The sequence below is a fragment of the Candoia aspera genome, chromosome 3 (genome assembly GCF_035149785.1).
Source record: "Candoia aspera isolate rCanAsp1 chromosome 3, rCanAsp1.hap2, whole genome shotgun sequence".
NCBI classification, from domain to species: domain Eukaryota; kingdom Metazoa; phylum Chordata; class Lepidosauria; order Squamata; family Boidae; genus Candoia; species Candoia aspera.
In genome coordinates, this window is record NC_086155.1 from 175,031,843 (window position 1) to 175,047,446 (window position 15,604).

At 42.0% G+C, this 15,604-nt stretch overlaps 1 protein-coding gene across 1 annotated transcript in view; it reads left to right on the top strand.

Annotated features, from left to right (window-relative positions):
* PREX2 (phosphatidylinositol-3,4,5-trisphosphate dependent Rac exchange factor 2) overlaps positions 1–15,604 on the top strand; it is a 130,228-nt gene that overhangs the window by 18,268 nt on the left and 96,356 nt on the right. Inside the window, exons 2-6 of the mRNA XM_063299363.1 lie at positions 9,191–9,262; positions 9,342–9,464; positions 10,142–10,246; positions 12,809–12,910; positions 14,472–14,633. Of these exons, the coding sequence (XP_063155433.1) occupies positions 9,191–9,262; positions 9,342–9,464; positions 10,142–10,246; positions 12,809–12,910; positions 14,472–14,633 (564 nt within the window). The remainder of the gene's footprint in view (positions 1–9,190; positions 9,263–9,341; positions 9,465–10,141; positions 10,247–12,808; positions 12,911–14,471; positions 14,634–15,604) is intronic.

Genomic DNA, 15,604 nt, shown 5'->3' on the forward strand with positions numbered 1-15,604 from the left:
CCTCCCCAGTAGCATTTTGACCATCTTCCGACCTGGGGGTCTCATCTTCCGATGGTATACCGACATATCTCTGGTTGGACTGATCCATTTAGTTTTCACGGCAAGAATACTGGGGTGGGTTGCCATTACCTGTCCCAGGGATCACATTTAGTCTGACCTCTCTGTCATGACCTTCCCGTCTTGGGTGGCCCTTCACGGTTTAGCTCATGGCATCATTGAGGTGCTGAAGCTCCAGCACCACGACAAGATAATGATCCTTTGCTGAAGCATATATGGTTTACTTCTATAATACTGCTCTCATGGCATTTATTAAGCAACCTTCAATTCCAATGCAATAGTTTCATAGTTTAAGCCTATTAACTTAATCATATGTTTCTCTGAGTCAACAAATGTTCAGTGAAGTTTCTTTCTCACATTCATACATTACTCAGTGACCTGCTAAAGATCAAACCTGATTTGCATACCCTTTGCCTAGCATAAAGCTGAAATGTAGGTCCCAATTTTTGCTCCTTCACCTCTTATATCCTTTCAATTAAAATTCTGCAAAACGCCTTCCCAGGCACATGTAGCAATCAAATCCCCTTGTAGTTTTTGCATTTGTTCTTGCTACCTTTTCCTTTATATAGGAAAACACTAATGGCATTCTTATTTATTTTTTTCAACTTAGATACCACTTGACACCAATTGACTCTGGGTGGCGCTCAGCATAAATACAACAAAACAAATACACAGTCCAAATGAAGTACATAGAAATAAACAAGAAGACAAATCCAGTCAACAGCAGCATACCATACATCTGACAAGGGGTTCTAAGCCCCCTAGCTCAAGGTCTTCTGGAAGGTCAACAGTTTGGGAGTCAACTGGGTCTCATGGGGAACCTCATTCCAAAGGGCAGGCACTGCGATAGAGAAGGCACGCTTCCAGTCATCAGGTCCAAATGCAATTTGACACATGCAAAGTTGAACAGCTATTCCATAAGTACACTGTATTCATATTTCAACATTTCTCTGGTTAAATAATCCACACTGCAGCCTTATACATTTTGAACATTCTACAGCATTCATGGCTGCCTTTTCATAGAAAAGTTAGAAATAATTTTAAATCTTTGAAGGAAAAAATGCTGGTTGTTGCTGATGAAAAATGGATTGTTTGAGAAGAGCAGGGACTAATTGCTTCAATCTACTAATTGCTTGTAGTCACATGCAAAACATTTGGTTATTCACAAGAGTTGTTTCACTGTAGCTGAAAGCTGAGTCCACATCTATACATGCTTGTGTTAATTGGATGTATTTGTGCTGATGTAAGTACAAAAATCTCTAGCCTTGGCAAATTGAAATCACAACTTCTGAAGTCAGAATAGACAATGCTGACTCTAAGAAAAATTAATCTGATCTAGTATAAGGAAATACCCTATATCTCTAAGGAAATGTTTTAGTAGCCTTATGTGTATTGCTATTTGTTATTTATGATTGCCAAAAATAGAGAAATACACCTTCTTTCTAACTTTTTTTGCCAGTTATCCATTAATACTAAAGTAGATGTAATGCAAGAAATACAAGAGGCATGTTTCAGTGCTCTAGAAGCTTTGTTATCCCTTTTTTCCCCTATCAATTCTCATGTGCACCCCTGTTCATAAGCACCTCCTTATCTTAGTAGAAATATTGTTGGAGCTGTGCCATGTGTTTTCCAAGACCATGTGTAGTTCTCAGTTGACTTCAGAAATCTGGTGCAAGTATCTCTACTTCTTAAAGTGTTTCTGCTGATAGTATAGGTTCAGATAGTAAACTATGCTAAGGGTGGCAATTCTCATTGAATATAGAATTCAGAGGCAATATGCCTGAGCAATACCCATTGATGTCCTTATTGTCATGTTCTCATTTCAATGTGCTGTTAACATTGTAACGTTTCACATGTCCTCTTCTGTTCCGTGTTCCTTCACCCGGGGTTTTTCCATTCCTTCACCCTCCGTTGTTTTGAGGGCTTGGAATGTATGTTTGGGTTTGCGCTCCTGCTCAAGGTTACTTTCCCAGGCGCGTCTAACGGCTTCTAGCACCTGGGAGGGGGAGCGTCCTGACGAGGGATGGGGCGGAACTTGCTCACAGGCAAGGCTTTTAAGTTTGTATTTGGCGCGCTTTTGCTCATTCTCAGCTTTCTCTGTATTTGCATACTATTCCTTTAATAAATCAGTTATCTTTAAGCCCGAGCTTGTGAGACTGAGTATTTGGGATTAGGCAACCGTTACATAAAGCTGAGAATCATTTCATCCATTTTCCGCTAGCCCCATCCAATCGTTGGATAAGAGGGAACGCTAGCGATGACAGAACCTCAGCTTCGCGCAAGTGAGGGAAGCGAGGAGGAACGGGAGGCGGCCAGAATCCGACCAGCGCTAACCTCGAGAGCGCAAAGAGCAGCACGTCGGGAGTTGCGAGATATCCAATTAGACGAACTGCAGGAGAGTCTCAGGAGTGAACATAGAACTGTTATGGAAAGAGCACCGGGGAGGGGGTCTCCACAATTGTCCTGGGAGCCCGAAGTCCCCTTGTCACCGAGGGTGGTGGTAACCAACCAACCTCCGGAAGAGCCGGTCACTCCAGCCCGAATGAGGGCATTAGAGGATAAAATGGATTTAATAGTGACAATCCTTAAGGATCTACCCAGAGAGGCAGAGCCCACCCCGGAGGATTGGGAGGAAGAGCCGTCACAGTACCCCAGGCACAGTACCCTATCAACCCGGGGGAGAAGCAAGACTCGATCAGCCCGTCAAGGGGGGGAGCGAGAGGCAAGACCTCCTAGGGATCGACCACCCATGGGGGCTCGGCGTACGCTGACATTCGCGGCACCGCCACAGCCAGCTGAGCCGGCGAGAACCTTCCCACCATTTGGAGTGAAATTCGATGGGGATCCCACAACGCTCTCCTTCTTTATCACTAATGCCAAGCATTATATAGAAGATTGGGGTCGGAACTTTCGGTCAGAACATGGCAAGATCAATTTCATTGCCAACAAGCTGAGAGGAAGGGCAGCGGATTGGTATGTGCAACTATGCCAGGCTGAGGCAACTGAGTTAGAGGACTTCGATGACTTTTTGTGGGCACTTAAACAGCATTTTGAAGACCCCCTAGCTCAAGAAACAGCTAAAAATGACCTGCGGAAACTCTACCAAGGGTCCCTCTCAGTTGCCAAATATGCGTTGGAATTTAAAGCTTTGGCAGGAAAAGTGGAAGACTGGTCTGAGCCAACAATAATTGAATTGTTCAAACAGGGGCTAGAACCCGAAATCCTTCGATGGGCACTAGGAAGAGATGATCCCAAAACGCTATATGGGTGGATTCAGTTGGCGGGCAGCGCAGAAAATGCCCTACAAACCTATGCCCATACCAAAGAGCTTAGACAAACGCGTCTTGCTAGAGGAGCGCGCACATCTGGACTTGCCAGCCGCCCCAAACCGAAAACCTGGGAAGAGGAGAGGGAGCGACGGTTCTCCAAGGGTCAGTGCCTCAGATGTGGGAAAGAAGGGCATCGAGCCACGTCGTGCCCGAGACGCCGTCCAGAGGAACGACAGACGAAACCTACGGTAAAGTCGCCTGCTCCTGCTCCACCGCGGAAACTGAAAGCAGCCGTCGCGGAACTGGACCCCCCAGAACTACCCTTCGGAGAAGAGGAAGAAGAGTTGCAATTCGAGCAGCCGGCGGGAAAAGCCTACCACCTGCCCTGAAGGGCGCCCTAGGGCAGGTGGAAGAAACCGGGCGTAACCACGATTCGGTGAGTGGAAATTTCCCCACACTGACTGTTAAAGTTAAACTGAGCTCAAAAACCAAAACTGTGGAAGTGTGGGCCATGCTAGACTCGGGTTGCTCCCGTTCCCTTATGCACCCTGATGTCGTAGCGGCTCTGGAACTGCCCACGTTCCCTTTGCCAAGACCTATGATTTTCACCCAATTGGATGGAACTATGACGGGAGGGAAAGCAGTCAATCATTCCACGGGACTGGTCGCCTTGCAGATGGGCTCCCACCAAGAAAAGCTGCCATTTGTGGTAGCTCCAGTGGGGGGTCCTCTGGTAATCTTGGGGATGCCTTGGTTTGTACAGCAGAACCCTTTTATTGTACAGCAGAACTGGCTGCATAGAACTGTGACTTTTGCAGATGGATTTTACAAAGTACCCGAAAAGGACCTACTGGAAGACATGGAGGGTGGAGGGGTAGCGTATACTAATGTGCAAACGCTTCAACCTCTTGAGGGACTACCCAATCAGTATCAGGATTTTGCTGAGGTATTTGGGGAAAAGGAAGCGGATCGCTTGCCACCCCACCGAAAAACGGACTGTGCCATTGAGTTTTTACCAAATGTAAAATTGCCTCACCCAAAAATATACCCCATGTCTCCCAAAGAGCTCACTACGCTAAGGGAGTTCATTGACAAAAACCTGGCTAGGGGTTTCATTGAGCCGGCTAATTCCCCGGTAGGAGCCCCTGTCCTATTCAGGCCAAAAAAGGATGGGTCATTAAGACTTTGTACCGATTTCCGCGGGCTCAATGCGGTCTCAATATTAAATAAATATCCTTTGCCCCTGATCAAAGATATGTTATCACATCTGTCCAGAGGCAAAATTTTCTCAAAACTGGATTTGAGAGAAGCTTATTTTCGTATTCGCATAAGGGAAGGGGATGAGTGGAAAACAGCATTTAACTGTCCTCTTGGGGCTTTCCAATACAAAGTCTTACCATTTGGTTTATCCGGAGCACCTGGGGTTTTTATGCAACTAATCAATGAGGTCTTGCATGACCACCTATTTAAGGGGGTACTGGTATATTTGGATGATGTATTGATTTATACTGAAACCATGTCAGAACATATCCACTTGGTGCGTCAGGTACTGGCTAAATTGAAAAAAGCAGAGTTGTACGCAAAACTGTCAAAATGTGCATTTCATCAGTCACAAATTGATTACCTAGGCTATCGAATTTCATCTCAGGGCATTGAAATGGACCCTGCAAAAGTAGAGGCTATTGTGGCATGGGAGCCGCCCCGTACCAGGAGACAATTACAAAGTTTCCTTGGATTCGCCAATTTCTATCGGGCATTCGCCCAAAATTTCGCTGAAATCGCCCTCCCCCTTACTGAACTGTTAAAAACTAAAGGACAGGGGGATACGCGACGTTCAAAGAACCCAGGCGCGCTCCTTAAATGGACTCCTGCCTGTCAGCAAGCGTTCGAAGCGCTCAAACAAATATTTACCACAGAACCAATTTTACAGCATCCAAACCCCTCTAAACCCTTTGTTGTACAAGTTGATGCTTCTGATTTCTCCATAGGAGCAATTTTGTTACAATCTGACCAATCTGGCGCCTTAAAACCCTGTGCCTACCTCTCTCGCAAATTCACTGAAACGGAGAGAAGATGGCACGTTTGGGAAAAAGAGGCTTTTGCTGTAAAAACGGCTTTAGAAACATGGCGACACCTATTGGAAGGCACTTCAAACCCTTTTGAAGTCTGGACCGACCATAAAAATCTGGAAGCTCTAAGCACCAGTCGAAAACTCAGTCCCAAACAGCTGCGCTGGGCTGAGTTTTTCAGCCGCTTCGACTTCACCCTTAAATTTATACCAGGCAAGAAAAACTTTTTAGCTGATGCACTCTCCCGCAGACCCCAAGATGCTGGCCCAGGGCCAACGGTCCAAGGCACCGTCTGGACCGACAAACAATTAAGTTTGCAAGCAGTGACTCGCAGCCAGACCCGAGCACAATCAACGCAACCTCCAGCCGCTCTGCCTTCCAGCCGCTCGCCGCACTTGTCAATTCCCTCCGATTTGCAACAACAGTTGCTTTCCCACCTTAAAACAGATACTTGGTTACAAACCAATAGACACATTTTAACTTTTACCGACGATCTTGCCTGGCGCAACGATCGCCTTTATGTACCCGATGCTATGAGAAAAACCATACTCCAGTGCTGCCACGATGACAAGCTGGCTGGACATTTTGGCTACGTAAAAACTTTGCACCTTGTGCGCCGGCAATTCTGGTGGCCAACTTTACTCAAAGACCTGAAGGCATATGTGACTGCGTGCCCTGTATGTGCGGCGATAAAGCGCAAACCGGGCAAACCCCAAGGTCTCCTTCAACCCGTTGCCACCCCATCTGTCCCTTGGCAGGACATTTCCATGGACTTTATCGTTGATCTACCCCCTAGTCAACGCAAAACTGTCATTTGGGTGGTCAAAGACTTTTTCTCCAAACAAGCCCACTTTATCCCATGCGCGTCTATCCCCACCGCACAACAGCTGGCACGCCTCTTCCTCACCCACGTGTACCGCCTCCACGGTATCCCCGCCCGTTTGGTGAGTGACAGAGGCACACAATTTACGTCACAATTCTGGCGGGCATTTTTAAAACTTTTGGGTACAAAACAGTCACTTTCCACCGCCTGGCATCCGGAAACGGACGGATCTACAGAGGCGGTTAATTCCACACTGGAACAGTACCTCAGGGCTTTTGTTAACTACCAACAGGACAATTGGGTCGACTTACTCCCATTTGCTGAGGTCGCTTACAACAATGCCGTTCATCAAACCACTGGTCAAGTTCCTTTTAAAACAGTTTTTGGACGTGAGTTTGTTCCTATTCCTGAACTTCCTCATCCTCAACCGCTACCAGCCTCCCTTACTGATTGGGCGGACTCTCTACAAGACTCATGGTCTAATATTCAACTGGCTCTCCTCCATGCCCAGGCTACCTATAAACGCCATGCCGATGCAAAGCGTTCCCCAGAACCATCCTTTGCTGTCGGGGATAAAGTCTACTTATCCACTAAGTTTATCAAGTCCCCACAGCCCTCTAAGAAACTTGGCCCTAAATTTGTCGGACCTTTTCCAATTATTGCTCAACTCAACCCTGTTACGTTTAAACTTGATTTGCCTCACAACCTTAAACGTTTACATCCTGTTTTCCATTGTAGTTTACTCAAACCCTGCCTGTCGTCGGACCGCTGGCATCCACAACCCATTCCACCACCTCCACTCATGATCGACAACCAGCAACACTTCGAGGTGACATCCATCCTCGACTCCCGACGCCAGCGCTCCACTTTACAATACCTCGTCCGCTGGAAACATTTCCCTCATCCTGAATGGGTTGCTGCTTCAGACGTCCTTTCCCCTCGACTCGTAGCTCAATTCCACTCTGCCTACCCTGACAAACCTGCTCCATAGTTTTTTTTAAGGGGGCAATATGTCATGTTCTCATTTCAATGTGCTGTTAACATTGTAACGTTTCACATGTCCTCTTCTGTTCCGTGTTCCTTCACCCGGGGTTTTTCCATTCCTTCACCCTCCGTTGTTTTGAGGGCTTGGAATGTATGTTTGGGTTTGCGCTCCTGCTCAAGGTTACTTTCCCAGGCGCGTCTAACGGCTTCTAGCACCTGGGAGGGGGAGCGTCCTGACGAGGGATGGGGCGGAACTTGCTCACAGGCAAGGCTTTTAAGTTTGTATTTGGCGCGCTTTTGCTCATTCTCAGCTTTCTCTGTATTTGCATACTATTCCTTTAATAAATCAGTTATCTTTAAGCCCGAGCTTGTGAGACTGAGTATTTGGGATTAGGCAACCGTTACACTTATATTGCCATGGCACCAATATAATTGTAACTGCTACCAGGTGGTGGTGGTTGTTTTTGGCCAGGCATATTCTCAGATAATTCAGTCTCTAAACATAGTTTTTGTGAGGGAAGAATCTCTAGTAAATATTCTGGAGTTAGGTTTCAATAAAATAGATTTGCAGTTTCTTATTAATATATTTTTGGTCAAATAAAATATTCTGTTATTGTATTCCTTCAGATTTTGTTTTTATTGCTTTGTCTCCATATGAGGCTTACTCTGTTTATCTTTCTAACTCTTGGTGATTGGAGAGATGTTTAATTCTCAAAAACAGCATATTATAAGTCCAGATGGTTTGTGGCCATTTGTGGGCTATCTTGAGTCCTCTCCTTGTCCAGAGAAGAGTTTCTAGAAGCTGGTCCATTCACTAGCTCCTTGTTCTGCTGTTCAGCTACGCTCTCAACAGAGCTGTCTTCCATTTGCCATTGCTCCCCAGAAGTCAAAGAAATTGTTGTAACATCAGTACTTTCCCCATAAAGCTTGGTGGTTAAGGTGCTGGATTATAGGTAGTCCTCGACTTATGACCACAGTTGGGACCAGAATTTCCAATGCTAAGCAATGCAGTCATAAAGCGCAATGTCACATGACCACATCGCTTAGCGATGGCAATCCTGGGCAGTCCTGGTTGCTGTTGTAACCCATGGGTCATTAAGCGGGAAGAGGCAGGAGTCCTGGATACAAGAGGCCTGGGAGGGCCGGCGCAGGCCACGCATGAGTTGGGGAGGGAGGTGCTGCAGTGTGGTGTGAGCTCAGAAATTACAGATTTATAGACAAATTTATCAAAATATGTTTTCTAGCTCGTTCTGAAGTGAAAAATCTTTTCATCTTTTTATGTAAAAACCTGCAAAGAGACATAATGCTTAAATATAGATAATATATTTAATTTATAGAGAATATATATAATCTATTGTGTCAGCATCTGTTGGCTTTCCCTAAGGGTGTGTATGCATTATTTGTGGTCTTTTTTGGTTTGGTTTTCCCATATTGTGCTTAAAATATTTGGAAATAAGAACTGAGGAGTTGTGCATTGAATTAGGGGGTTTTGAACTGGGTTTCATTCATGGTGAGTGGATGCCATCCTGAGCTCTCTTCACTAATAACTTTAGGTATTTGCAAGTAACATTTTTTTTCTTGGGGGTGTATTATGTGTTTCTTCTTTTTAAACTAAAATATCATCTATATTCTGTGATTTCATAGACCAGGGATGAGCAGAGTGATACTTACCTGAAATAACTTATCCTGAAATTCTGTGAAATCACAAAATCTTACATAATTCCATGGGATTGCATAATCATTTGAGAGTTCATAGTTTGGTTATTCTGTATGAGATCTTTGCTAATTTTGTTTATATTTATGAGAAATAGCTGGACCATTGCACAAAGATGCTGAAAGCCAGTAGAGTGCTGACCCATGTATCATTTTCATTCATGTCAAAATTTATCACTGTATCCTTTCTTTCTTTCTTTAGCTATTCTGAGCTACTGGGTCTGCCTTTTTAGTGCGTTGGTAATTTCTTCATTTTTCTTTTTCTTTGTATCCAGGCATTCCTTCACAGAATAATGCAATGGGCTATTACAAAGGTTGATAAAAATGTAACAGAGGAAACAGTTAAGGTTAGTTCTTATTTATTCTCACTTCCTTTTTATTGTTTCTTGAATTTATTTATTTATACTCTGGGTTTCTTACTTACAGACATTGTTCTCAAATATTGAAGATATTCTAGAAGTTCACAAGAATTTCCTATCTAGGATTGAAGAATGTCTGCATCCTGAACCTAATTCACAACAAGAAGTGGGATCCTGCTTTCTCCACTTTGTATGTCAAATCCGATAATATAAGCTTTATGTAATTGATTATATTATTTTCTGCAGTGCTGCTTTTTAAAAAAACAATTGCTGGCATGATAGTTCATGCATACTCCACTCAGAAGACAAAATGATCTTGATTGCATAATTTATGAGATCTTGGAAGCTGAATTTGCAGCCTATTCAGTAGAAAGAGTAGGTGTCATCATGATTTTTCATGAAGCTGGCCTAACATACTGAACAATAATCACTTTTTAACATTTGCCCTGAATAACTTTTTCCCCAGTATGATGCAGGTAACATTTATTTCACACTAGAACAGATTTGATATGTAAGTGAACAGCAGTAATTTCACTGACTTTGAAATGCACAGTTCTCTAAAGTTACACGTGATATTCATTGTGCAATAGGTGCCATATGGGAGCCTGATCTTAACCATGAGAAGGTACAAACACTACTTGAACCTAACTATAAAACTAAAATAAAAATGAAGAAAGCACCTTTAATTTTTTATAAATTGATCTGTCAGCATTAGGTATTTGTTGTAATCCAATTGTGTTTTATATTAGTTTGCAGATACTGTATTTATTTATATTTTAAATTTACATTATTCCTTTAAAAATATCTGTTAAAGGAAAAGAAACAAAAATATGACCAAAATAACTAATCTAAAAACTTTTTCTTCAGAGAGACAGATTTTGTATCTATGATGAATACTGCAGCAATCATGAAAAAGCACAAAAGCTTTTGCTTGAACTTAACAAAATAAAAACAGTACGGACATTTTTACTGGTAAATATTTTTTTGTATTTTGTATCTCTGTCTTCTGATTTGTGCAGTAATTTGATTGCAGTATATTTCTAAGGAGAGCCAGTTTGGTGTAGTGGTTAAGGCATCAGGCTAGAAACTGGGAGACCAGGAGTTCTAGTCCCACCTTGGCCACAAAGCTAGCTGGGTGACCTTGGGCCAGCCACTCTCTCTCAGCCCTAGGAAGCAGGCAATGGCAAACCACTTCTGAAATCTTGCCAAGAAAACTTCAGGGACAAGTACAGGCAGTCACCAGCAGTCAAGAATGACTTGAAGGCACCAAAAAAAAAAAAGTTTCTAAGTGACATGTACCTATTTTGAAGGCTAAATAACTAACTAAAGAGTAGCCTGCTGGACAAGACTAAGTGCCCACCTTATTCACCATCCTGCTTCCCAAAGTTGCCAAATGCCTCTAAGAAACTTCTAAAGAGGGCATGAAGACTAAGGGTGGAGAACGTGCAGTTATTCAAATGTTGTTGAATTCTAAATTAGTCCCAATTAGCATGGTTTATAGAAATGAAGTGAATTGTTGTCAGGTAATGTCTGGGGTAGTGCAAGTTTATCCTTTGCTCAATACATTCTTTTCCTATTTCTACACTAGCAACGGGTATTACACTAAAGCCGAATGAGGAGATTCCATATAGACAACATGGCTAATAGCCATTAATAAAATGGCTTAGGCCAATAAAATAGCATAAGAACACCTGATCTTATAATTGTGAATTCTATAAATTAATCATGTGCCATGTGATGCATTGTCCATTGTTCTGAATCTACTGCCCATCAATTTCAGTCAATCTGAGTTCGCATCAGTGCCGAAAAGCACTATCAGTCTGGCTTAAAAGCAAAGGATAATTAGGTCAGAATTTTACCATAATGTATATAAAATGATACAAAGTGTTTTTGATCTGGAGTTAATTAAAATTTCACTGTGTTTTTATTACATTTTAAACAATATACTGGTTACATTATATTATCAAGATAAATTATTTTTTCCCCAGGTTGAGTGTCAATGTCTGCTCTATTTCATTCTATTTATGCCTATGTCTGTGAAAGATATTGAGGAAGTATGACCCAGGTAACAGGCTACCAAATTTCCATTATGCTTCAAAAATTATGTCTAAGTGATGTAAATAGCTAAGACAGAGAACTCTGGAATTTTGATACCATATGCAGTTGCCTTGTTCTTTATATAGTTGCTTATAATGAACAATTCCCAGTAAAAATTTTAACAATTTTTCCAAAAATTCATAGCAAAATCTACTGTCAGATTCTCTGATCAAAGGTTCACAGAACCCTCTTATTGGGATTGCTTCCATCTTTCACCTCCTGGTGTTAACAGACTTTGTGTCACCAGAACGGAGGGGGTACTGGATCAGAGCGTGAACTGGATTGTTATGGCTGAAGACATATTGGCAGAGCAGCCCCAAGGCCATCAGGGGCGGATGAATGCCAAAAGAGCCATCTGGCATGGGAAGGGGGGTTGCATGCTTTAGTAGGTAAAGGGGTAAGGGGGGTAAGTTAGAGGCTTGTAGTTTTAAATCTTAGTTTGAGCGGGAATTCTCCATTCGCAGCTTTCTTCTTGTACTAGTCAATTCACCTCATTAAAGCAGTAGAAATAGCCTGTTCTCTGGACTGTCATTGAATGAGTGCTTGAGTGTGCTAGTTGTTACATCTACTTTGAAGAATCTGTGTCTAGTAGATTTAGCAAGAGAACATGTACAGGTAGTCCTCGAGTTTCGACCATTCGTTCAGTGATTGTTCAGAGTAAGACGGCACTGAACGAAGGGACTTAGAACGAAGTTCCTGCTGTTGCAGCACCCCTGCGGTCATGTGAACAAAATTTGAGTGCTTGGCAACCAGTTTGCATGACCAGTTGCAGCATCCCTCAGTCATGTGATTGCTGTTTGCGACCTTATCTGCTGGCTTCCCACAAGCAAAGTCAGTGGGGAAGCCAGCAGGGAGGGTTGCAAATCACTCCCACCTCCAGCCTTTCTTTGCTTGCATGGATCGCAACCTCCTTCCACCCTTCACTCACATGCACTCGGTGTCCTCTTTCCCCTGCCTCCCTGCGCCTGTATGCACCCTGTACGCTCTTTTCCCAACCTTCCTGAGCTCACACTGCATGGCAGCACCCCCCTCCCCCAACACATGCACTGCCTGTGCTGGGCCTCCCCTGGCCTCCTCCACCCCTCTGCGGCATCCCCACGCACTTTACCTGGGACTCTCTCACTTAACAACCCACAAGTCTGGGGTTTACGACAACAACCAGGTCAGCCTGGATTGCCGTCACAAAATGATGTCGTCACGTGATGTTGCGCTTTATGATCTCATTGCTTAGCAACAGCAATTCTGGTCCCAACTGTAGTCGTAACTTGAGGACTACCTGTGTTGTAATATGATTAGCTACAGCCAGCTAATACATAAAATGGAGTGAGCAACATTCCTGGACAATGAAGCCACTTGAAAATTGAGTAGCCAAGCAAGTTTATAGCATTATAAGAGATTTGTTTCAGTTGAAATACAAATGATTTAATTTCTTTCTAGAACTGCATGCTGTTAGGAGGACGGAAGAATACAGATGTACCTTTAGAAGGTTATTTGGTATCGCCAATCCAGAGAATATGCAAATATCCACTTCTTTTGAAGGTATGCATTTTTGTTTGAAGAAGTGTGACGATATATTCTTCTTTTGAATATATTATATTTTACATGGAAGTCATGTTATTTTTTTGAATTCTGTTTGTCATTCAGTAATAAAAATATGTTTGCCGAAACAAATGAGATTGTTTTTTAAAGGTATACCCATTATGCACAGAGACAAAAGATGGAACCTAGTATGCCAACACTACTGTCCCCAGACAGAGATTTTTGGAAAAGAACTTTGCTATTGCTAGGAAGGAACTCCTATGTGCCTATAAGGTTTCTTATTTCAGCTGGAAGAAATAACTGGAAGCTGTTTTGGGCCTTGTTCAGGGGAACACACTTCTACTTACCCCTTTCTTGTGTAAATCTCCTGTTGGAATCATATTGCCTTCTTCCATTTTTCCCCCGAGTGGCAAACTCCTTTCCTTCTGAAATCTGTTTCCCTCCATATCTTTAAAGGATATAAGTAGTCTGTCCCTCCATTCAGATTATATAACTATGGCATGCTTGAAATTATTAGACCATGGAGTGAAATGCAACATAAAGAATTGCTGCATGTACTTGATCTGAAAAGGAGTGAGAATAATTTGTGGATTTGCTAAATGTGCAGCAGGGATGTTGTTTGTTTGCCTATTCATTAATGCTGTTGGGGACTTTAAGGGTGATAAAATGGAAGGCGACTGGCAGCCAATGCAGCTCCCAGAATAGAAGTATTACATGCACAAACCTAGGTGTACCTGTTTCTACTCAGGCCATTGCATGCTGAACCACTGTAAGCTTCTGGATGGTCTGCAAGGGCAGCCCCATTGCAGTTATCCAATCTTGAGGTGATAAGGACGTGAATGTCCATGTACAATGCCTCCTCGCCCAGAATGGGTCACAAGTGATGCACAAGAAGTAATTGTGCAAAGGCTTTCTTGGCCACCCTCTGTACCTGATGGTGAAGCAGGAGCTGTGAGTCTGGGAAAAGAGCCAGTTTCATATGGGGGAGTGCAATCCTGTCCAGCACTATGGATGGACCATTTCTGGAGTCACTGTACTTCTACACCTACAAGGGCCCACCAGCAGATCTTCTAGCTTCACTTTCCCCAGTGAATAATTTTGAATAAAGTTGCTGGTTGGTTATCTGAAGATAAAGTAAGAAGAGAAAACCTATGTAGGCACAAATGCCCATATTCAATCCATGACTTCTGCTGATACAAAATATTAGAACCGAATCTTTTGGTATTTGACTATAGCTGTCATAAAGATAGTGAAAATACATTCAGCAAGACACCAAGTAAAACAGGATTCAGATGTGATCCAGTCTCTTAGATATTTGAATAGGAAACTATGCATTTAATGAAAGTAGATAATGATGCTAAGTATTTAATTTTAATCTCATGGTCAGTTTGATGTCACAATCCTATGGTACCTACACCTTTAACAGAATTTATTCCCAAATGATTATGCATGGTTTTATTGCTTATCATGAACAGTGGTATTTTAATAATTGATTTCCATTTGGGGAAGAGTGTAAGAATTTATTTTTCCCTTTATTATTCTTTTTTTTAAAAAAAAATAGGAATTGTTAAAGCGCACTCCCAAAAAGCACAGTGACTACTCTACCTTAATGGAAGCTCTCCAAACAATGAAAGCTGTCTGTTCCAACATAAATGAAGCCAAAAGACAGATGGAGAAATTAGAAGTTTTAGAGGAATGGCAGTCTAACATTGAAGGATGGGAGGTAATGTCACAAAATATGTCATTTTAGCAAATGTGGAGGAAATAAGAACTCTGTACAATTTTTTAATATTCCACCCAGGACATTATCATACATAATTCACAATTAGAATACATCATTGTTCTTTGTTTTACTGATTAGATTATTAACTTTGTGAAACTTGATCAGTCCACATCTGGATAACAGAAATAACAGAAATTTCAAGATTGAGCCAGTGGAAAAGGGAAAAAAGACAGCTAAAGGTTTCCCTTGTAATCAACTATATTTTCCATTGAGGAGAGGGCAAAGGTTTCAAATAATGTGAAATTCCTTTTTAGTACATTTCCTTTCAGAATAAATGGGATGGAGAAACATGTGTTGAGGGAAAATTGCTTCTGTCTTGCCTCTTTCTCAATATGATTGCTCACGGGTCTTAGTACCCATAACTCCTAAAAATGATAATTAATTATAAAAAAACTCCTTATAATGGCTAGGACTTTTTGGGTTATATATTTTTGTGGAATTTTTAAAAATGTTTTCACTGTAGTAATAGAAATAAGACTGAGGTGCAAAGTTAAAAAAATACGTCTAAAATAGAAGCATATGCGTTTGCAAGGAAAAAAGGCCAGAACCTTTATGATAAGTTCCTGATGTAACCATTGCATCTAGTTTCTGTACTGTCACAGAAATATGAAGTAAATTCAAAAGAATGGAGGTGAAAATAAATGATCTAGGAGAAATTACTTGAAAGAAGATAGAAAATGGGTCTGAATATTTTTGGATGAGAATATAAAAGAAAACTCAGCAGAAGGAAATAATAGATGAAGTGAATCACAGTACCTGATCAAATAGAAGTTTAATGGAAGCAGAAAAGAGGTAATCTGTATTGGCCAAAGCATGAAACTTATAGCTTTTTCTCATACCCTGCTAAGCAGTATTTTTTAGATTTTAACTTAGCATTATACCCAAACCCAATTATGATTCAATAATGAAAT